General features: G+C 41.5%; 1 protein-coding gene and 1 pseudogene across 2 annotated transcripts in view; one reads left to right on the forward strand and one right to left on the reverse strand.

Annotated features, from left to right (window-relative positions):
- Window positions 1–14407: 14407 nt before the first annotated feature.
- Window positions 14408–20200, forward strand: LOC105502762 (annotated as a pseudogene).
- A 2384-nt stretch (window positions 20201–22584) lies between these two features.
- The window catches only part of DNAJC12 (DnaJ (Hsp40) homolog, subfamily C, member 12), a 46526-nt gene continuing 44913 nt past the window's right edge, over window positions 22585–24197 (reverse strand). For both annotated transcript variants that reach the window (XM_011926798.1, XM_011926788.1), the window contains one exon: window positions 22585–23130. In XM_011926798.1, coding sequence (XP_011782188.1) covers window positions 23036–23130 — 95 coding nt within the window. In that variant the 3' untranslated portion in view covers window positions 22585–23035. The remainder of the gene's footprint in view (window positions 23131–24197) is intronic.

The following is a 24197-nucleotide window of genomic DNA, read 5'->3' on the forward strand; positions in this document are numbered from 1 at the left end:
TGCAGTGAGCCGAGGTCCCGCCACTGCACTCCAGCCTGGGCGACAGAGCGAGACTCCATCTCAAAAAAAAAAAAAAAATACAAAAATTAGCTGAGTGTGGTGGCGGGCACCTGTAGTCCCAGTTACTTGGGAGGCTGAGACAGGAGAATCACTTGAACCCCATGGGCAGTGGTTGCAGTGAGCCAAGATCACGCCACTGTACTCCTGCCTGGGCAATGGAGCAAGCCTGTGTCTCAAAAAAATTAAAAAAGAAAAAGAAATACTCCCGAAAAACTAGGTATACTAGAAAAACAGTCAAGAATTAAAACACCAAGAATCTTATTTCATGGCAAGACAAAGCAGTGATTTTTATTATTAAATAATATTAATTTGCTTATAGAATAGGTAATATATTCTCATGGCTCAAAAATCACAATGGCTCCCTCTCACCCCTGTCCTCCAAGGTCCCCTTCCCAAAGGCCACCCGTCATCAGTTTCTCACCTTTTATTTCGGTGTATTCTTTATGCACATAAAAGAACATATACATACTGTTCACAAATGTTAGCATATTATTCAAAATGTTCTGAACCCTGCTTTTGTTATTTAAAGATATACACTATCTTTCTGTATGAAGAGCTTGCTCACTAAAACTGGCCTCTGCTAACTCAAATGCCAGCTGCAGGTAGAGCTCACTGCCTCAGAATGAATAGATCATTATTTATTTAACCAAATCCCTACTGAAGACCATGAAAGTTGTTTCTCATCTTTTGATTTCGAAAAACAAATGCTTAAACAAACAAACAAACCAAAAAAACTCTTGTTGTGAGATTTTCTAAAGCAGGAATCTTAACCCAAGTCATCCAGAATTAGAATTAGAAGGGGTCAGCACTTTGTTCAGGTATCAGAAATTGCGCGCAAGAAATCACTGTAGTCCAGCAGTCCTAGAAGCACAGCCTACACAAATACCCTGGAAAAAGGAAGCATATTCACTCCCACCTGAGTCTATTCCATTTCCAGGGAAAACAAAGAGCCAGAAGGAAAAGTATTCCTTTACCTCATGACTTGTCAAATGAGTCAATTCTTAGAAACTGTTCCTTTCCTTACTACTTCTGTCTCCCCTCCCTTCTCCTTTGCTCCATTAGCTCCCCAGAAATGACTGGACTTTCTGGAATTTTTTATTAACAATTCAAGATGCTCCAGTCATAATTTCTGTGACCATAGCCTCTGCTAACTCAAATACCTTCTGGGTGTAGCACTCACTGCCTCTGGCTCATAAGAGGGACAGATAACGACTGGAGTTACAAAGAAAGTAGGTCTGAAGCCTTCCCTGCAGAGTGTCAAGGGTCATTTATAAAGCAAGAGAGGGATGGGAGGTCTGTGAGACCCACTCTCAGTTCCCGCTTCAGCTTGCAGAACCTTTCAGGGGTAAGATGTATAACCCTATGAATTTTCTTCTGTACCCACATGTATATCATGACACAATCCCAACTCCTTTGCAAGACTGACTTGAAGGTACATTCACTCTGGAAACTAATTTATTTCTAAAATGCAGGCAAAGAGGCTCAGAGATGCTGTTATCTATTGCTTCTCCTATTCCTGCTTTTGCCATGAAAATTAGCCAATATATCGTTCAAATCCACTTTTGACAATTTGATTTTGGTTTACATTCATCCGAGCTTGAAAAATGACCAGGGCTGAGCTATATTGATGCCTCCTGAGCCACTCATTTCTAGCACGTATTAATACATCAGCACTACCTTCAAGTAGTATGTCTTTCTGAATTATTCTTTGGGATTTTTCCCCCCACTGCTTTTAAAACTTCATTTAAAAAAATAACACTCAAACCATTTTTCTTAAGATTGTCTCTGTAAAACATCCAACCTGTTACCAGCTGGGCTGTATCTTCACATCTCAGTTTTTTAGTTGCTTTTTTTTTTTTTAACTCTCTATTATTATTATTACTACATTTGAGGATTTCTCAGTGGGGGTAATGTTTGGCTACTGGGGAAATAGGAAGGTTTTCATCTTTCCAGCTAAAATCTACCACAAAGCTGTAACATTTTCTTCTCATGACTCTTCAGGCTGCAATGTCACAGGTTCTGATAGATGCTGTCTACATTTTTTAAATGATAAAAGTATCAGACTTCGTATATGAGTCGGTCTCAGCAGGAAACAGAAAGCACAGTCAATTTAGAACAATTCTATTCAGATTTAATAAAAAGACTACAAAGGTGTAGAGAGAATATAAAGAAACCACAAGGGACACTGAGCTGCCGTCACCCCTTAGAAGGGAGAAAGCAGCCACCAGACTCCTGAAGGAGAAAGTTCTGAGGCGAGGGCTGCCCCTGAGGAGGAATAAATATATACTCCTAAATTGCATTGCTAAAGAGGACACAACCAGGGCAAGGTGATCCTTCCTGGAGGGAGCTGTGGGGGTAATACACCACCTCACTCATCTCCATTCTTCTGCTCCCCAGTTAGGCCTCCCTGTTGGCCAAATGCAACTGCTCAACCTCTGTGTCTGAGAACAGGACACAGAGTGGGTTTGGAAAGACAAATAGGAGATAGCTGGGACTCTGACTTACAAAAAACTTGGGAAATAGAGAAAATAATCATCCATAATCCAGCACCTTAACACATTGATCTTTCCTACATTTATATTGTCTAATATACGGTTACATTAAAAATTAAATCATTAGGGGCAGGGTGGCATGTGCCTGTAGTCCCAGCTACTCAGGAGGCTAAGGCAGGAGGCTGACGTGGGAGGATCACTGGTGTTCAGGAGTTCCAGTACAGCCTGGGTAACATAGCAAGACTCTGTCTCAAAAAAAAAAAAAAAAAAAATTGCCAAGGCTGGAGTGCAGTGGCACAATAACAGCTCACTACAGCCTTGACCTCCTGGGCTCAAGCCATCCTCCCACCTCTGCCTCCAGAGTAGCTAGAACTAAAGACATGTGCTACCATGCCCAGCTAATTTCTTTCTTTTTTGTAGGGATGGGATCTTGCTATGTTGCCCAGACTGATCTGTAATTCCTAAGCTCAAGTGATCCTCCTGCCTCTGCCTCACAAAGCCCTGGGATTACAGGCATGAGCCACTGCTCCTAGACCCCACAAAAAAATTCTTAACACTATGGCTAATCATTTCAAAAAAATAAAAATTACAAAATTACAAATTAAATCATTAAATCACTGACTATTTCAACCATATAGAGATGCACAAAAGACAACATCATATATTTTGTATTTTTCATTAAAATTATCTTACGGGCTTTTTGCTGCTCCTTTGTCTTCATAATCATGAATTATTTTTAATTTTTTCTTTTTGGTTCTGTCTCTGGAGACATAATCATTGTTTTTAACAGTTTTATAGTAGACTACACAGTAGCTGCCCCAAATTTAAGAAATCAACTGTTGCACACTTAAACTCTTTTTTCTTTGCATGTAATGTTGTTATGTGTATCTTTATGCTACAAGCTTTTTTCCATAATTCATGTCATCCCTTTAGCCCTACCTCTATAGTTCCAAGAATGCAAATATTAAGACAGAGGATATAAACATGTTTATGGCTCTAAATATGTATTTCTAAATTGCATTGCTAAAGAATTATACCCATGTGTAGGGCCACCAAGAATGTATAAGAAAACTAGAATCATGGAACCCTCATCGACATTGAGTATTATCTCTTTCAGCTTTTTTTCCCTTTTTTATTTTTTGCTAATTTACTAGGCAAACACACTCAGTTTTGCTTACTTTGCTTTTCCTTGATTACTAGTAGAGTTTCTATGTTTTACCATATATTTACTAGTTGCACTAAATTGAATTTGCTATTCAATTTCTGGCTTTCTGACTTTCTAACAAATCAGTTATTAGGCCCCAAAACTGCAGCTGAAATTGACTCTTGGGAGCATCCTTACTGAAAACAATTGAGCATCATGGTGGTAACATAGTAATTTAAAAGGAAAGAGACTAATAATTTCAAGTTGAGGGTATATAGTCTTAAAACCTACTTTTTGGAAAGCTTATAACTCTGCTAAATTTTAAGATTTATCTACCACTTTCCCATTTTACCCATCTTGCCCCACATTCCAGCATTAAAAATAACTGGTACAAAGCAAAATTCAGCCTGAAAGGTAACAGTAATTAATTCACATTACTTTCGCTCCTCCTTGGCAATGTAATGGTTCAGCATCCACTTTGGGAGACATTAGGGGTAGCTAGGCTTGACTGACTGATTCTGAGATACATGTGGGTCTGTTGTGGTCTAAACTTTCACTCCTCTCTCTTTTCTTACCTCACAGGCTATTTGAGGAAGTATCTTCCTTGACCCACCAGGCTCTAAGGCTGTAGAAGGTTCTTATATCAGAGATTCTCAAACATTAGAAGAATCACCTAAGAGAGTTTATTAAAAACATAATCCCTGGACCTCACTGTTGGAGATTCTGATTCAGTAGATGTGGGGTGAACCTAAGAATCTACACTTTTTAAAACAACTGAGATGCAGTGCTGTCCTGATCACACTTTGGGAAACTAGTATAGATCCTTGGCATAGAAAGCATATCTATACTGAGAATATTCGAGGTGGCAGGGGTAATGAGGATGGGAGGTGGGAGAAGGGGAATATAGCCCAGCAACAGCTCCTTCTCAGCCCATTCTCCAAAAGTATCATTGTGGAAGAAACTATAAGATCATGATTTGGTGGTGGAAAAAGTAATCAGTGTGTGGCAACGTTTCTTTCTTTCTTTTTTTTTTTTGGAGACAGGGTCTCACTCTGTCATCCAGGCTGGAATGCAGTGGTGCACGTCTGTAGTCCCAGCTACTAGGGAGGCTGAAGGAGGAGGATGGCTTGAACTCGGGAGGTTGAGACTGAGGCTGCCATGAGCCATGATCATGCCACTGCACTATCTCACTCTGTAGCTCAGGCTGAGCGCAGTGGCATGATCACGGCTCAGTGCAACCTCAACCTCCTGGACCCAAGTTATCCTCCCACCTCAGCCTCTCAAGTAGCTGGGACTACAGGCATGCAACCATGCCTGGCTGATATTTTAAACTTTTTGGAGAGGTGGAGGGTCTCACTATGTTGCCTAGACTGGTCTTGAGCTCCTGGGCTCAAGCAATCCTCAGCCACCCAAAGTGCTGGGATTACAGACATGAACCACCATGCCCAGACTGTGGCAACATTTTTGTATGCTAAAGATAGGGTGGTCAACAAAACAGATGTATCCTTACCTTGTTGAAGGCCACCATCTAGTGACAATCCACTATGACATCATTTGGTGATATTTAACGTATTTTCAGTGTTGTATCACCTATTTCATAACATTCTAAAATGTTCATCACATTCTAAAATGTTCATCTGAGCCTCCACATCAATCTTACCTCTGGCCACAATGCTTTCAGATAGCAAAAACTTTCAGATTCTTGGCACACACATATTCCCCTTTGAACAAAAGTATTTCTCTTCTGCACTGACAGCACTGGCCTGAGCAACTGCAGAATTGCTAGATTGTTTAAGATTTCTTCAAGCCCCGCTAGGTTTTATTCATGAAATGTCTACAGTGGACAACAATAATAGCAGACCACACCGTAGGGTTATAGAAACAACCAGATCTGGAGTCTTTTTGCACCATCACAGCCACTTGGAAATGCTTTCTAGGTGGAGTCTTCTGCTACTATTAGCCCAATGCTGCCATCTTGTGGCCTTCTAAAGAAACGTAGCCAGAGTTTACAGATGGGGAAGATTTTTTTCTGGGGATCATGTCAATATTTTGCGGGGGGAAAACCTTTACACTTCCTTATCATGTCCTCTATCAATTTTTCATCTAGGTAGAACCTACTTTGGGAAACTTTGAAAGTGGACTAAAAAATTCTAAGCAGAGAAGCTTAGATCTTAGAAATCACCCTGTAAAGAGATGGCTGCGTTTTTTTTATTTTTTATTTTATTTCACTTTTTTGAGACAGGGTCTCTCTCTGTTGCCCAGGCTGGAGTGCAGTGGCGCAATCATAGCTCACTGCATCCCAGCCTCAACCTCCCGGGATCAAGGGATCCTCCCACCTCAGCCTCCTGAGTAGCTGGGATTACAGGAGCGTGCCACTGGCCTGGCTAATTTTTGTATTTTTTGTAGAGATGAAGTTTCATCATGTTGCCCAAGCTGGTGTTGAACTCCTGGGCTCAAGTGATCCGCCTGCCTCAGCCTCCCAAAGGGCCGGGCTTTTTGTAAGACAAGTTTGCCCAAATGCTAAAATCTTGATGTACGCTCTACTAAAATCACTATAATATCAGATTTCACATTTATCATAGGGTAACTTTGCATCCTGAAATTTTTGTTTTTTCTGAAATGGAATCACTCCTAAGGAAAATCTCGTTCCATGCTCTGGAGAAACCAGCATGCATTTATTTGAAGTGCTTTCCCAGGCTCATTTTTCTCCAAGGCTTCAACTGTACATGCATATCTAGAGTGCTGATGTCTTCCCTTGAATAAAGAAAAATCCTTCTTCCAAGTTCTTGTTAAACACCCATAGTACTGTGTCACTTTCTTGTTTCCTCTCTGAACCAGTTGTAAAGTTTAACCCTCAGCACTAAAAAACACAAAACTTTTGATACACACAAAGTCCAGCCAGGACAAGCACTTTAGTTGTCCTCAGTACAGTTCTGGGCATTGCAGCAAATGTATAACCAACACTGTAGCACGGTTAGGGTGGAAGCTCTGGTGCTGGGAGTAAGGAGGGGGATCTCTCCGAGACTGATCTCCAAATAGGAATGTGGAAGGACAGTCCTTAGCAGAGCCCAGAGTAAAGAGTTAAAACAGATACACACAGATGTATGACTTCTTCTCTAGTCCTCTAAAAGAGAATTTTTACCAAATGTTTGTATAGATTTACCATAAATACAAAGTGGTTATGTTGGCTACTTTCATTAAGCATCTGCTATGCTGCAAGGCCAGGTGCTTGGAGAGGAGATCGAGTGGTGAACAATACAGTTCCTACCTCAGAGAGCTCCCAGGCTTGCCATAGCCACAGATGATAACCGAGGACAAGAGAGTGTGATGTACACTAGAGCAGGTGATGGCTGAAGGAGCCCCCGAGCCAGTGTAAGAGAAGTAAAGAAGGCTTCCTCACATAACTCATCTCCCTCACTTTCCTGAGAAGAAAACAAGTCTTCTGTATGTAACAGCTTGTCCACCATCTCTGACTTAGAAAATGGCAGTACTAGAACCAAAAACCGAGTCTCATGACCCCCAGAGGAACTAACAATGGCTCAAAGGAGCATGGCTTATTAAGGACATGCAAGTGGCCTGGTGAGGCTGTGTAGAGTTAAAGGTTCTTGTTTATTACCTTTGTCTAGTTTTCTAGGAATCCCTCTTTCCTTATCTCCCCCTCAACCTCTCACTTTTGGATTTTTAGTTCTGTATCATCCTCCTTATTCAAAGTAACAGAGTAGGCTGGGTGTGGTGGCTCATGCCTATAATACCCAGCACTTTGGGAAGCCAAGTCAGGAGGATTATTGAGCCCAGGAGTTCGAGACCAGCCTGGGTAACATAATGAGACTCTATCTCTATTTTTTTAAAAATACAAAAATTGTCTGGGTGTGGTGTTGCATGCCTGTGGCCCCCACCACTTGGGGGGCTGAGGCAGGAGGACTGAGTGAATCCAGGAGGTTGAGGCTGCAGAGAACCATGATTGCACCACTGCACTCCAGCCTAAGCAACAGAGCTATGACCCTGTCTCAAAAATAAAAGAAGAAGAAGAAGAAAGAAAGAAACAGAGAAGCATACCCAAAGTGAATACATAATGAAGGTATTTAGATTATTATGTACCTACACATAGTAAAGGTATTTAGATTATTTAGAGGAAGCAGAGAAAAAGAAAAGAAAAAGAATTTAAGGGAGGAAAGTAGTTAATCTTTATTTTTTTAATTTTTTATGATAAAGTGTATTAGTTTCCCAGAGCTACCATAACAAAGAACCACAAACTAAGTAATTTAAACCAAAAGAAATTTATTTATTTATTTATTTGTTTATTTATTTTTTGAGACAGGATCTCGCTCTGTCAACCAGGCTGGAGTGCAGCGGTGCAATCTCGGCTCTCTGAAGCCTCTACCTCCCAAGCTCAAGCAATCTTCCCACTTTAGCCTCCCTAGTAGCTGGGACTACAGGTGCACATCACCACGCCCAGGTACCTTTCATAGTTTTTGTAAAGGCGGGGTTTCACCATGTTACCCAGGCTGGTCTTGAACTCCTGAGCTCAGACAATTCACCTGTCTTGGCCTCCCAAAGTTCTAGGATTACAGGTGTGAGCCACTGCGCCTGGCCTAAACTAAAAGAAATTTATTGTCTTAGTTCTGGAGCCTAGAATTCAAGGTGTTGGCAGGGTCATGCTCCTTCAAAGGGAGAGTCCTTCCTTGCCCTGTCACAGCTTCTGGTGGTAGCCATCAATCTTTGACATTCCTTGGCTTGCAGTTCCATCGCCCCAGTCTCTGCCTGTGTCATCACATGGCCTTCTCCTGTGTCTCTGTCTTCACATGGGGTTTTCCTCTAAGGATACTAGTTATACTGGATTAGAGCACACACTAATGACCTCATCTTAACTTGATTACATCTGCAAAGACCTCATTTCTAAATCAGGTCACATTCAGAAGTGAGAGGGGACTAGAATTTCAACCTACCTTTTAGGGGACCATAATTCAATAACATGGAGTATTTCAAGCATAACACATAGGCAAACATACTTAGAAGTAGAGTCTAGTATGATGAACCCTTAAGTATCCATCTCCCAGGTTCAACAATCATCAATTCTCTACCAATCTCATTTCATCTGTACCCCCATCCACTCCCCGTCCTCTCCTGTATTATTCTGAGGCAAACCTCAGACCTTATATCCCTTCACCTGTAAACATCCGATCTATCTCCAAAGATAAAGACTCTGTTTTAACACAACCACAATAACATTATTACACCTTAAAATGTTGATCAATAATATCCAGTCAGTATTCAGATTTACATTGTCTCATAAATTATCTTGGTTTTATAACAGTTTGAATCAGGATCCGGATAAGGTCTTCAGAGCCACTGATATTTAAACCAACTTCCTAGGAGGTGGGCTAACAATCTCAGCATCATTTTTCTCCCTCTGGTGGAGCTGAACCCTAGATGACTTCACTCACTGAAACTGACTGAGGGAGTAGGGGTTTGAGGATCTCTGAACTGCTCTGAGTGACAAGAATTTAAAGTGGATGGAGGGAGATCTTAGCAGGAGGGAAAGAGTGAAAAAGAGAAACAGCAGAGGTAAGGTGAAGAGAGGAGCCAAGAGGAAGATGGTGGATCCAGGAACCTCAAGGCCATGGTGAAAGGAGCCTGCGGAAAGGCGGTGAGGTGGCTTAAACAGTAGTGGGGACTGGCTAGCCGGCAGACTTTTAAGAACAAGGAAGTCTAATATGCAACTGTACATGCCCTACACATCAGCCACCTAGAAACTTTCTCATTCCAAACACGCTAAGTGCTGCGAAGCCTCCATGCTCTTCCTTCCACTAAAAATACCCTCTTGCCTCTCATCATAGCTCTTCATCCTGGAGAACTCCTATACATTCTTCAAAAGCCAGTGCAGGCCGGGTGCGGTGGCTACGCCTGTAATCCCAGCACTTTGGGAGACCAAGGCCAGCGGATCACGAGGTCAGGAGATGGAGACCATCCTGGCTAACGTGGTGAAACCCCGTCTCTACTAAAAAATACAAAAAATTAGCTAGGCCTGGTGGCGGGCACCTGTAGTCCCAGCTACTCGGGAGGCTGAGGCAGGAGAGTGGTGTGAACCCGGGAGGTGGAACTTGCAGTGAGCTGAGACTGCGCCACTGCACTCCAGCCTGGGCGACAGAGCGAGACTCCGTCGCAAAAAAAAAAAAAAAAAAAAAAAAAAAAGCCAGTGCAGCTATCCATACCTCCATGAAGACCTCTCTGACTCCTCCCAGCCAAAGTTGGCTCACTCCTTTATGCTCTATAAGGCTTTGAATATACTTCTACTATAGCACTTCTCAAATTGCCCTGTCATTATCTACATGTATGTCCGAGGCCCCCACTAAACTACGGGCTCTTAGACGGAAGGGGCGATGTTGGTTCATCTTTTTATCCTGAGTCCCTACCACAGTGCCTGGCACATTCAATACATGCTTACTGAATGAAAGAAAATTAGAAGAGGAGGAAGAGAAGAAGAAAAGGGAAGGGAAAGCAAAGACAAGATCAAAACAAGAGGAGAAAGAAGAAAAGGAGGCAGGAAAGGAAGATATAAACAAGACAAACAGCTGACCTTGGCAAGTGTTAAAGCAAACTAAACACGGCCTGGGAAGGATTTCGTACTTGTATATTTGAGTCCTTGTGGACAAACTGTAACCTAGCTTAATAGGCAGACAAAACTGAAAACCTAACTTAGTAGTATGTAGCTATAACAGTAGTTGAGTGTTGGCCAATCCCAGCAGCCATACTTCAGCCACTCATAGACTACTGCGTGTTCAAACTGGGTTCAAATAGGGCAAATGTGAGCTGTAACCAATCCAGCTGTTCTGTACCTCACTTCTAATTTCTGTACGTCATTTCCCCTTTTTTGTTTATAAATTTTCTTCCTCCACGTGGCTGCACTGGAGTCTCTGTGAATCTGCTATGATTCTGGGGTCTGCTGCCTAATTCGTGAATCATTCATTCCTCAATTAAACACCTTTAAATGTAATCTGGCTGAAGTGCTTCTTTTATCACAAGGCAGAACAGGCCAGTGTGAACTCCAGGTTGCAACACCAAGGTGAAATTAGGCCTTCAGGAATGTTTCCTTGGCCAGTACAGTGTATAGTATATAGGTTTTTGTTTTTTGTTTTTTGTTTTTTGTTTTAGACAGAGTCTCCTTCTGTCCCCCAGGCCAGAATACAGTGTTGTGATCATAGCTCACTGAAGCCTCAACCTCTGGGTTCAAGTGATCCTCCCACCTCAGCTGAGACTACAGTCATGCACCACCATGCCTGGCTAATTTTTTTTAATGTTTTATAGAGAGAGGGTCTCACTATGTTCCCAGGCTGGTCTTGAACTCCTGGGCTCAAACAGTCCTCCCTCCTTTGCCTCCCAAATTGATTACAAGTGTGAGCCACCACACCCGGCCTCAGTACAGCATTTTTTAATTTTTAATTTAGTGATCAAAATTTAAGAATCATATAAAAATCCAAATTTCTAGCTTCTCAAACAAAAATAGAACTGCCTAGCCCAGCCCATCCTGGGCCTATCCTCCTCCCTAGTAACCACTGGCTGTATCAAAACATGCTTTTTCTAGGTTACCACAGTCCCCACCACTTCCTACTGTAGCCCCAGCATGTGGGTTGAGTGTCATTGGCCACTTATTGTGTTTGTGCTCCTGGTTCTCTCATTTACTTCTCACTACTTCACTCATTTACTTTACCCGCCTGGCTCTTACAAACATTAGTTGTCAACTTTGTCTCATGCAATCTGCTCCTCCCAGATGCCCTATGGTTATAAAATATAATGGTAATGATTATTGTTAAGCTGCACTGTCCTATAGAACTTCCTGAGATGATGGGAATGTTCTATAATCTGTACTGTCCAATATGGGAACCACTAGTTCCATGTGACCATTGAGTACTCGAAATGTGGCTAGTGTGAATAAGGAACTATACATTGAATTTTTTTTAATTTTAATTAATTTTAATTTTCATAGCCATGTATGCTTATTGGCTATCATATTAGAGATATGTTACTAGGGTAGTGCGTCTCAAGATTTATTGAGCATGGGAACACCAGGATCTTGTTAAAACACAGATTACAGTTTAGCAGATCCAAAGTGGGGCCCCAGATTCTGCAAGTCTAATAAATTCAAATGCTGATGATGCTGAGCTTTGGACCACATTTTGAGGAGCAGGATTCTAAAACAGCTCTGCTCAAACTTTAGCATGCAAAAGAATCCTCTAGAGAGGCTGTTAAAACAAATTCTGGCCAGGCATGGTGGCTCACACCTGTAATCCCAACACTTTGGGAGGCCAAGGCAGGCAGATCACAAGGTCAGGAGTTCAAGACCAACCTGGCCAAGAGACCAGTGTGGCCAATATGGTGAAACCCCATCTCTACTAAAAAGACAAAAATTAGCCAGGCACGGTGGCAGGCTCCTGTAATCCCAGCTACTCGGGAGGCTGAGGCGGGAGAATGGCTTGAACCCGGGAGGCAAAGATTGCAGTGAGCCAAAGATCGTGCCATTGCACTCCAGCCTGGGTGACAAAGCAAGACCCCGACTCAAAAAAAAAAAAAAATTCATGGGCCTTAAACCTCACAGATTCTGATTCAGTGGGTCTGGGGTGGGGCCCAGAAACTCACATTTGTAACAAGCTTCTGGGTGATGCTGGAGCACTATTCTAGAAAATGGGAAAGTGATGAAAAAAATAGTTTTAGTGACTCTCTAATTTTCTTTCCCAGTTGTTACTTGTGTTGGTCCATTTGTGCCACTGTGACAAAATACCACAGACTGGGTGGTTTACAAATAACAGAAATTTATTTCTTACAGTTCTGGAGGCTGGGAAGTCCACCATCATAGGTTTGGTGTTTGGTGGGGGCCTGGTCTCTGCTTTCAAGATGGTGCCTTGTTGCTGCATCCTTAGGTGAGGAGGAACATTGTGTCCTCGCATGACTGAAGGAAGGGGAGAGCAAGAAGGCAAACTCTCTCTGAAGTCCCTTTTATAAGGGCATTCATACATACGGGAGGGTAGAGCCTTAAGGACTCTTAACCATGGAACCAATCCAATCTGGTTCTACTTTGTGTGATAAAATGGTGAGTTGTTTTTCAATTGCCATGGACCCTGAGGTTGCAAGTTGTGTAACCTGATCATGCTCAGATAAACCAAGCATGCAATCACAGGTGGAACCTAAGCGCTTGGACCAAGGAACCGGGACTGAATTAACAAGCAAGCACATCATGGCATGATCCATGATCCAATCAGATCAAGCCCTGGCATCACCCCATGGCATGATCAAGTCAGATCACACCTCCTGGCATCATCTCATGGCAAGATCTAATTAGATCATGACTTATTACCCTCTGCCTATAAAATCTGCCCCAGCTCCCAGGTTGGAGAGACAGATTTTAGCATTGCCTCCCATGTCCTTTCCAGTTGACTTACAATAGGGCCTTTCTTTTCTCAAAAGCCAGTGCTACAGTATTGGCTTCTATGGGTGTCAGGCGGCAAGCCCATTGCTTGCTCTACAACAACTTAATCACTTCTCAAAAGGCCTCACCTCTTAATATCACCACAACGAAAATTAAATTTCCGCATGAATTTTGGAGAGGACATCACATTCAAACTATAGCACTACTAGCTGGCCACGGTGGCTCATGCCTGTAATCCCAGCACTTTGAGAGGCCAAGGTGGGTGGATCACCTGAGGTCAGGAATTTGAGACCAGCCTAGCCAACATGGTGAAACCCCGTCTCTACTGAAAATACAAAATTCGACAAGCGTGGTGGCCCGCGCCTGTAATCCCAGCTACGTGGGAGGCTGAGGAAGGAGAATCCCTTGAATCCAGGAGGCAGAGGTTACAGTGAGCCGAGATCGCGCCATTGCACTCCAGCCTGGGCAAAAAAGAGCGAAATTCTGTCTCAAAAAAAAAAAAAAAATAGCTGGGCATAGTGCTGCACACCTGTAATCCCAGTTACTTAGGAGACTGGGGCAGAAAAATCACTTGAACCTGGGAGGTGGCGGTTGCAGCCACTGCACTCCAGCCTGGGTGACAGAGCAAGTCTCCGTCTTGAAGAAAAAAAACAAAAACACTGAAAACTATAGCACTACTATTAACAGTTAATATTTTGTGTCCTACACAAAGGTAGTTGCCATCTCTATTTTACAGATTTACAGAAAAGGAAACTGAGGCACAGGGAGGTTAATGAACCTGCCTAACGTCACACTGCTGGTGCCATCCCCAGAGCTCCCTTCTTCACCAACACACTTTATACCATGAACAATGTGTGTTTTGCCAGTAGCGGCCTTGCTATGACAAAGAAGTGCCCTGAGTCCTCGAATTTAAACCTGAAAATAACTTTTTAATTCAGTCTGATTTTGATTCACAATTTTCCTAGTTTAATTTTGTATTTCCTCATTTTACAAGGGAGGAAACAGACTCAGAAGGGACTTGCCTAACACCACACAGCTATTTCTCTTTAAGTATTGTTTGATGGACAACCTTCACATCAAATGATCGACAGCTTCTATTTCTAACATTTTCTGTCCCACCTTGTTTGAACACTAATGGAATTTCTAAAACAGCATTTTTAGCTAGCTGCTACTAGTGGAGGCACATCACCCTCCCTCTACATGCACACACTACGAAATATTTTGTCCTTTACTGGCCCAGGTGTTTCTTTTTTGAAGCTTGGGGAGGAAAGGCATTTGCATGGGAACAAGATGACAGAGGAGGGAGATAGTCAGAGAAAACTAGGACTGTGCTCTCCACCAGGCCCAGCCGTCAGGATCTGTGGCCACATGGTTAAAGGGTGAGTCCCAGACACTGAGAAACTGTTAAGAGAAGTCTGCTGAGAAGGAAGCTGCTAGGAGAGGAGGCCGCCTTTCTTCCACCAGCAGGTATTCAGCAGCAGGGGGCGCTCCAAGATGGAGATGAGGATCAGAGAGGGCAGAGACAGGGGCCGCCGTAGGTCCTAGAGTCGTTTGGGAGCCCAAGCAGAGTGCCCGTCAGGTCATGGCGACTCCTAAAAATAACAGGTGACATGGAAGAGGGAGAGCCCCCAAGACGTTAACCATTTCATTTACAGTTTGTATTGTTTAAGCCACCATGATCCTCAACCTTAGTGGCAGTTAGAATTACCTGGGAGCTGTAAAATTCCTACCCAGAAACATGAAATCTGGGGTTGGTGGAATGGGGTGGTATTGAGATACTAGGAAAACCAAAGCGCTTTGCCTGCCCTCCTCTACAATGCAGAATGCTTCACCTCTGGTAACTAAAATGTGTGGGGATTTCTCCCCACCACCAACTAGTCAATTATCCAGCAGATTCTCCAGCAAGGTGTCCTCAAATTCAATTCAATTGTGACACTGTCTACCTGGAGACAGCATGAGATCCCATAGAGCAAGGACTCAGTCCCACAGGATTCTCCCTCACTTCAGATGCCAATTGCAAGCCCCAGCTTGTGTCCTATGGCTCTGACCGACTGGCAGTAAATCAGGTTCCAACCATCCCCCTCCTTGGGTTGTGTTAATTTGCTAGAGTGGCTCAGAGAAATCAAGAGAAATCCTTTACTTACATTCACTCATTTATTATATAGGATATTACAAAGAATACAGATTGTCGACCTAAAAAAAGACTGAGGCAAAATTAATATAAAGAGTTTATTTTTCAGCCAGGCACAGTGGCTCACACCTGTAATCCCAGCACTTTGGGAGGCCAAGCTGGGCGGATCACAAGGTCAGGTGATCAAGACCATCCTGGCCAACATGGTGAAATCCTGTCTCTACTAAAACTACAAAAGTTAGCTGAGTATGGTGGTGCACGCCTGTAATCCCAGCTACTTGGGAGACTGAGACAGGAGAATTGCTTGAACCTGGAAGACAGAGGTTGCAGTGAGCCAAGATTGCGCCACTGCACTCCAACCTGGGGACAGAACAAGACTTCATCTCAAAAAAAAAAAAAAAAAAAAAAAAGAATTTCTTTTCTTTCCCGAGATGAACAGCCAGGTGGAAGAGATGCGTGGGGCAAGGTATGTGGGAAGGGGCATGGAGCTTCTGTGTTCTCTCCAGGTACCACCCTTCAAGAACTTCCATGTGTTCAGCTCTCCAGAAGCCCCTCCCCAAGCCCTGTCCTTTTGTGTTTTTATGCAGGATTCATTAGGTAAGCATCATTGATTACATCATTGGCCACTGGTGATCAAATCAACCTTCAGCCCTTCTCCCTTCTCCTGGGGAGTAAGGAGGAAAGTCCCAACCTTCTAATCATGCCATGGTCTTTCCAGTGACCAAGCCGCATCCTGCCACCAGTCATCTCATTAACATACAAAAGAGATTCCAAGGGTTTTAAGAGCCCTGTGACAGGAAATAGAAACAAAGACCAAATACATACTTCACAATGTCACTGGTGAGAACCAGGGTTTTCATATTCCCCATTGAATCCAAGGTTGAGAACCAGTGGTTTAAGGAAAAAAAAAAATAGAACAAAAAAAAATGTTTTCCATTCTATTGTGGTTTTTGAAATGTAACAAAAGCTACGTTGAAATGAGATTAGTTGTCAGATTCAAACAAGTTATATCAGGAAATGCTTTGGAAATTATTAATATTAAAGGTAGTAGTTACTGTTGGTATTATTATTATACCTGGTTTAGAGCCTCATTTCCAGCTCTAATGAGCTGGAGGTATTTACTATAGAGATTTCACCCTTGTCTTTAAAGGTGGGATGCTGTCTAGAATGGCATCAAATTCAGCTGAACGTGAAAAGATAATTGAGGTGTTTGGGGCGGTTGTCTATAGATGTACCTAATTAAGTATAATCTTTCCCTTTCTGTCTCTGTCGTTTTACTTAAAAGACTAGTAAGAAAGGATGAGTTATTAGAAAGGAATGATGGAGAAAACACATCCTCTTTCTCTGCCTTCCATGTCCCTGACAATCCTCGACTTCCACTTTTGGCCTACAAAATCCTTGCCAGTTCCCACAGTATCCTGGCTCCCACTCAAGGTCCTAAACTGGCCAGCTTTGGGGCTAGTGCTTGGCCAAGATCCTATGTCCTACAAAGGGGAGACCCTTTTATCCAGTCACAGGTAGAAGAAACTGTATCGGGGGCACAAATAATTTGCCCTAAGTACCACAGTAGTTTAGAACTAGAGAAAGATTCATTTCTTCACAAACCTCTCTTAAATTCCACAAATAATATAAGAAATAATCAAGGCAAAAATACTGGAAGAAACAAAAGAGGCTACGTGGGAGGAGAAATGGTAAGAATGAACTGCCTGGTGCAAAACAATCTCCCACAATGAGGGTGCGTTGCCACCGAGAGCTGAGAAGTAATAATACTGTGGACAAGGCCACACTGATGCATATCACAGAACCTGAAATTGAAGGGAATTGAAGCCTTTCATAGTGAGACATTTCATCATTTTCTCAGTAATTGCATCAGTTTTATAATTTCTTCCATCACCGACTCCCCAGTAGTCCTGGCAACTCCCGTCTGTGATGTAGAAGTGGCAAGTAATGGTGTTTGCCTCCAGGAAATTAAAGACTCCTCTCAATAACTGTATTAGTCATCAACGCTTGCTGCTGTGATTGATCTTGTAACAACCATCAGATCTGGGCAGGGAAAGGATATGAAAATTCATATCCAGAAAAACAACCTTATCTTTTCCTTATCCAGCTCTGTGATATAGAAGGAATATCTACAAAGTCTTTTCTGTATTTCTAATTTGCTCATCAAGGAGCATATTTTTGTCAGGCTGGGAATATGTCCAGGTACTGAAAATTATTTGGATTCATTGGAAATTATGAATTCTGCCTAGGTTTCCCAGCATTGCTCTGTTGAATTGCCCTTTACCTAAAAAAGCAAAAATGTTTTAAAATTGTATTTCAACATTTCAGGATACCCAGAAGGCAAATAGCCATAGCACTGGGGAAAAAAAAACAAAAACAAAAACAAAAAAACCCTATTTTCCTCTCTCTCTGTGGAAGGTGCCAGAAGAAATGTGTACTCTGGTTTTATTATTGCTTTATATCTTGGGCAGTCCCTGGTATTAGGTGCTAGCGAAGGTGCTGGGTAAATTATTCCGTAAGCATGGAGCTTCAGACTGAGCCACTCAACAAAGTCCAGTCTCGAGTGAAAAAAATCTAAAGGCAAGAATCTTAATGAATAAGCATTGTTTCCTGGGTTTTTCAATTCAGTGGACCTAAGATCTCTGAAAACCTGTCAAATTGCACCTATTGCTTTCTTGAGAATATGGTAATCAAATTCTAAATGCACATACATACTCTTTAATCCAGAAATTCCAATGCTAGGCATTTATCCTACAGGTATACTTTACATAGAAGAAATACTTTTTACAAAGCTGTTCATTACAGTGCTATTTGTGATTGCAAAAAAAAATTGTAAATAGCTTGAAAAGGCATCAATAGAGGACAAGTTAAAAAAAAAAAAAAAAAAAAACAAGAGTATGGTTCCAAAACAGCTGGGCATGGTGGCGGGCACCTGTAATCTCAGCTACTTGGAAAGCTGAGGCAGAAGAATCGCTCGAAACCAGGAGGCGGAGGTTGCAGTGAGCCGAGATGGCGCCATTGCACTCCAGCCTGGGCAACAAGAGCAAAGCTCTGTTTCAAACAAAAAGAAAAAGAAAAAACTATGTTTCATCCACACAATGGAATGCTATGTAGCAAGTAAAAAGAATAAAATAGCACTCACGCAATAAAATGAAAACACTCCCAAGATATATTAACTGAGTAAATGGGAGTTATTCAGCAGTGGATATACTATGCTACCGTTTGTGTAAAGAATAGAACACATATATGTGTGTAAATGCATGGGATATCTAAGGAACGATATGCAAGAAATAGTACCTCAACACATAGTAATGCAGTAAGAATGGTAACTAATACACATAGCACTTACTCCTCATATTCTAAGTACATTACGTATTTAAACTAATTCAATATACTCCTTTTAAACTGACAGATATTCACATACCTGTCTTACTTCACTAGAATATCAGCTCCTTGAGAGCATAAACATGACATAAGCCTTTTTATACCCTACACAGGCCAGGTGTTGTGGCTCACACCTAAAATCCCAGCAATTTGGGAAGCCAAGGCAGGAGGATCACTTGAGGCCAAGAGTTTGAGACCAGCCTGGCCAATACAGCAAGACCCCATCTCTACAAAATATGTATATTGTGTATTTTATATATGTGTGTGTGTGTATCCTACACAAATGCTAGTATATTATTTATCACATGATGTTCTCAAGATGTGTCTCAGTCAGTATCAAATATGAGAAAATATCTTCGCCATTTAGAGCTGCTGATTTTAGAGGTTAATAATCATTAAGTAAAAATATCTTTTCATAGTGAGTTTGCTATGGCATGAAGTTGAACCACAATGCAAAAATAAGTGGGGTTGAAAGTGTGCTATTCTATATAAATACACCCGATTATAGTTGTGCTGGACACATCGGGGAACTGAACTGAATTGTTGAAGAAACATCCTGTTTTCCTCTTACTTTCCTTTCAAAAGACTGCGTTATCACAGCACAGTCCTCTCCCTTTCCATACTTTGAGTTCAGGGGAGTATTTTTAAGTGTTTGAGTGTAAAAGGTCTGCTACTAAGTTAAATGGGATCAAGTATATAAAGTGCTTAGTACAAGCCTGCCCCATCATAAACCTCCCTTAAAGTGGAGCAACGTCTCTTTTTCATGTTGGAGGCTTCAGGCATTATGGTAAAGAAAAGTAAATAAGAGCTGGTGCTCAATCTTGTCGACAATTGGGAAATGAGTCTGTAACAGAAATAGAGTGGAAGGCAGGAGTGAAGTGTTTTTGCCTTTGACAAGTCATTAAAAGTCATCAGTGTTATAAATCAGACAGTCTGGGGGAAAGAGAAAAATCAAATAAAACCCTGATTCTTAGGTTCAACACTTCACTTATTCAATATAGTATTTATTTGGGTGCCTACAAGGGCAAGGCAGGCATTATAACAGGCAATCGTTGCCTTTTGGCAGGTTCCGGTAATTCGCCAAAATAACAAACACAAAGGGAAAGGAAGAGGAGAGGCACCCACAGGTGTTCTCTAGGCCATTTAGAAAACATGGACTTGTTCCTTTGACCCCGTATACACGAATCTATTAGAAAGGTGACACTGTAGACATAAGGGAATGGATACTGTTAAAAAAGAAATGCCCCACAAGAGTTACCAGGGCAAAACTAGAAGAGTCTACAGTGTTACCCAGCATGCTGTTGGCATTGTTATAAACACATGAATTAAGGGCAAGATTCTTGCCAGGAGAATTAATGTGCTTGCTGACCACATTAAACACTCTAAGAGCCGAGAGAGCTCCTGAAACGCATGAAGGAAAATGATCCGAAAAAGAAGGAAGTCGATGAAAAAGGTACCTGGGTTCAACTGAAGTGCCAGCCTGCTCCACCAGAGAAGCACACTTTGTGGGAACTAATGGGAAGGCGCCTGAGCTGCTGGAACCTATTCCCTATGAATTCATGGCATAATAGGTGTAAAAAAATAATAAAAGACCTCTGAACTGTAAAAATGTTCCTTTTCATTGAGTAGAAGTGTGGTGTCCCTTCCCCTGAAGAAATATTTACAGCAAATTTAATCGTGTCCTAATTCATTGTGTAACATCTTTACTATTCGAATTTAATGTATTTCTTGCTGAAAGATGTGAGGTGGCTTATTGTGCAACAAATTACTCAATTGGTTACAGAACAGCCAGATATTGTTTATGAAATATTTGTACTGGTTTGAAGATAGTCCCTCTAAATCACCATGGAAGAAATAAAATAATTTACAAAAATTTAAATAAAAAATAAAAACAGGTGGCCGGGGGCGGTGGCTCACACCTGTAATCCCAGCATTTTGGGAGGCCGAGGCAGGTGGATCACCTGAGATCAGGAGTTCAAGACCAGACTGGTCAACACGGTGAAACCTCGAGTGACTACTAAAAATACAAAAGTTAGCCAATTGTGGTGGTGGGCAACTTAATTCTAGCTACTCAGGAGGCTGAGCCAGAGAGAATTGCTTGAACCCTGGAGGTGGAGGTTGCAGTGAGCCGAGATTGTGCCACTGTACTCCAGCCTGGGCGACAGGGGGAGACTCCATCTCAATAAATAAATAAATTAATTAATTAATTAATAAAATAAAATAAAAGACACTGTATGTGGGGGAGGGGAGTGGGAAAAAAATGGAAAACAAAATTGCTGTCTTAGTCCACTGGGCTACTTAGCAAAATACCGTAAACTGGGTAGCTTATAAACAACTATATTTTGTTTCTCACATTTCTGGAGACTGGGAAGTCCAAGATCAGGACAGATACATTATGTAGTGAGGCCCCACTTTCTGGCTTACAGATGGTGACTTCCTGCTGTGTCCTCACATGGTGGAAGGAATGCAAGAGGTCTGTCTCTCTCAATCCTCTTTCATAAGAGCACTAATCCCATTCGTGAGGGTGAGCCTGCATGACATAATCACCTCCCAAAGGCATCACCTCCTAATACTATCACCTTGGGTGTTAGGATTTCAGCATGTGAATTTGGGAGGAACATAAACATTCATACCATAGCACTTGCTATACTCTTATCTTTCTCAGTGTGCTGTAGCCCAGTGAAAACTCTGTCACTGACTAAGGAACCTCTACTCCAAAATCCTTTTTTTTCTTTATTTTTCATTCATTTGCAAGCTAAAAAGCAAATACAGACTACATGTTTTCATCAATAATTCCAACCTAAAGAAGTTCTATTACCTAACAGGTTCATTTTCATAGTTAGAATGTAATTTATAAATTTATCATTTGCAGCCAGGCACAGTGGCTCATGCCTGTAATTCCAGCACTTTGGGAGGCTGAGGTGGGCAGATCGCTTGAGGTCAGGAGTTTGATACCAGACTGGTCAACATGGTGAAACCCCCGTCTCTACTAAAAACAAAAAAAAATTAGCCAGGCATGGTGGCACACTCCTGTAAGCCTAGCTAGTCGGGAGGCTGAGGCGGGAGGATCACTTGCACCTGGGAGGCGGAGGTTGCAGTGAGATGAGATCACAACACTGAACTCCAGCCTGGGAGACATAGTGAGACTCCATCTCAAAAAAATAAAATAAAATATCACTTGCTTATATAACACAAGAAATCTTGTAAAAACATAATTTCCAGTCAGGCGCGGTGGCTCACACCTGTAATCCCAGCACTTTGGGAGGCCGAGGTGGATGGATCACAATGTCAGGAGTTGAAGACCAGCCTGGCCAAGATGGTGAAGCCCCATCTGTACTAAAAATACAAAAATTAGCCAGGCACGGTGGCAGGCACCTGTAATCCCAGCTACTTGGGAGGCTGAGGCAGGAGAATCACTTGAACCCGGGGGACAGAGTTTGCAGTGAGCTGAGATCTTGTTGCTGCATTCCAGCCTGGGTGACAGAGTGAGACTCCATCTCAAGAAAAAAAGAAAATACACACACACACACACACACACACACACATATACCCACACATATATACACACATATATATAATTTCCTCAAATAAATCATAACTTTTAAAATTAAATTAGAAATATCTATTCAAATTATTTTTTAAATACCATCAAGGCCGGGCATGGTGGCTCACGCCTGTTTTCCAAGCACTTTGGGACGCCAAGATGGGAGGATCACTTGAGGCCAGGAGTTCAAACTAGCCTGGGCAACATAGCAAGACCTCGTCTCTACAGAAAATAAAAAATTAGCCAGACATGGTGGTGTGTGCCTCTAGTCCCAGCTACTAGGGAGGCTGAGGTAGGAGGATAATTTGAGCACAGGAGTTTGAGATTGTATTGAGCTATGATTATGCCACGGCACTCTAGCCTGAGTGACAGAGCAAGACCCTAAAATAAAATTGAATTATAAATTCATTATGAACTTTGGGAAAATTATTTATTTTTCTCCACGGGATTTAGACAAGTAATTTCACATTTCATTGTAAGTCAAGGGTAAGAAAACATTTTTTGTACATCCATCACAATAGAGATCGCAGTATATCGACGAAATATTTAAATACACTGTATAGAGATTGATTTTTTAATGGATTTCTATAAGTAGTGTTAACAGGAAAAAGCATGTAATACAATCTACTCTGTATCTAAGAGCTTTAATTTATTCAAATATTGGGAGAAATTCATCTTCTGAATTTTTCTCATTTAAAAAGCATTATGAGAACTGATTCAAGGATGGAGGAATCAATTAGTACTCAGCAATTCACAGACATGACATATAAACATGACATTTTTAATATATAAACAAAGACTGCATGTTGGCAGCATAGAAGACAGTCTTGCTCTTCCTCATTTTTGAAGCAGAGATATTTCATATTTCATAGTTTCTGAACTTCCTCAGGAGTTCTGAGGGAGCATCCTTGGACCAGCGGAAACGAAGGTGCCAACCATTCGCATCTGAAAAATCTTTAAAGGAAAAAAAATAAATGTTTAAAATCAGAAGTAGGAAAAGTCAATCTTGTTACAGTAAAACAGCTTGGGGATAAAATTTCACTGCAACAGGTACAATGTAAGGGTAAGACTTTGGTGTGAATTATTAACATCTTAGAGAAATGGATTAACTTAAGCAGACTGGAATTCTTATGAACAGGAATTACAATTTATATGGATGATAAGACCTCACATGCTTAAATACTTAATAAGATGAAATACATAGATGCCTCCAGTGGTGGGGATTTTGACAATTCACATGCAAAGAAATTCAAAACAAATTTCACAGTTTTCAAAAACCTTTCAAAAGTTAAAAGTCAATGGTAAAAGGATCCCTGGAAACACAAGTACTATAATTGAATTCCACGGTAATAAGATTTTTCTTTTTTAGTTACAATAAACAACATTGTTGAAAACCAGAGGAAAAGAAGGTAATTTTCCTTCTCTACTAGAAGTATAAATTGGCAAAACTCCTCTGGCAGGCAATTTGGCAATATTTATCAAACTTGTTAAAATGTATAAACCTTTGACCCAATAATTTTACTTCTTGAAATGTATCCTAAGGAAATAATAATGGATGCACCCAACGATTTAACTGTAAGGATGTTTATAATGATACCATTTATAAATTTTGTTTGCAAACCAGGAAACATTCTAAACTTTAGCAAATGAAAGCTGGTTAAAAGGTTTTGATATCATCATTAACAATATTTTATTATTTACCATCATAGAAAAATGCTCATAACATATTGCTAAGTGACCGTTAAAAAAAAAAAACTGTTTATATAGTATGATCCCATTCCTGAACTCATTATTCACATGAGTATTTATGTGAAATTTTTTTAAATCTAAAAAAAGAAGGCCAGGCATGGTGGCTCACGCCTGTAATCATAGCACTTTGGGAGGCCGAGGCAGGTGCATCCCTTGAGCTCAGGAGTTCGAGACCAGCACGGGCAACATGGCAAAACCCCGTCTCTACAAAAAAAAAAAAAAATTAGCTGGGCGTGGTGGCATGTGCCTGTGGTCCCAGCTACTCAGGAGAC

The sequence above is a fragment of the Colobus angolensis genome, unplaced genomic scaffold (genome assembly GCF_000951035.1).
Source record: "Colobus angolensis palliatus isolate OR3802 unplaced genomic scaffold, Cang.pa_1.0 Scaffold12, whole genome shotgun sequence".
In the NCBI taxonomy this organism is placed as follows: domain Eukaryota; kingdom Metazoa; phylum Chordata; class Mammalia; order Primates; family Cercopithecidae; genus Colobus; species Colobus angolensis.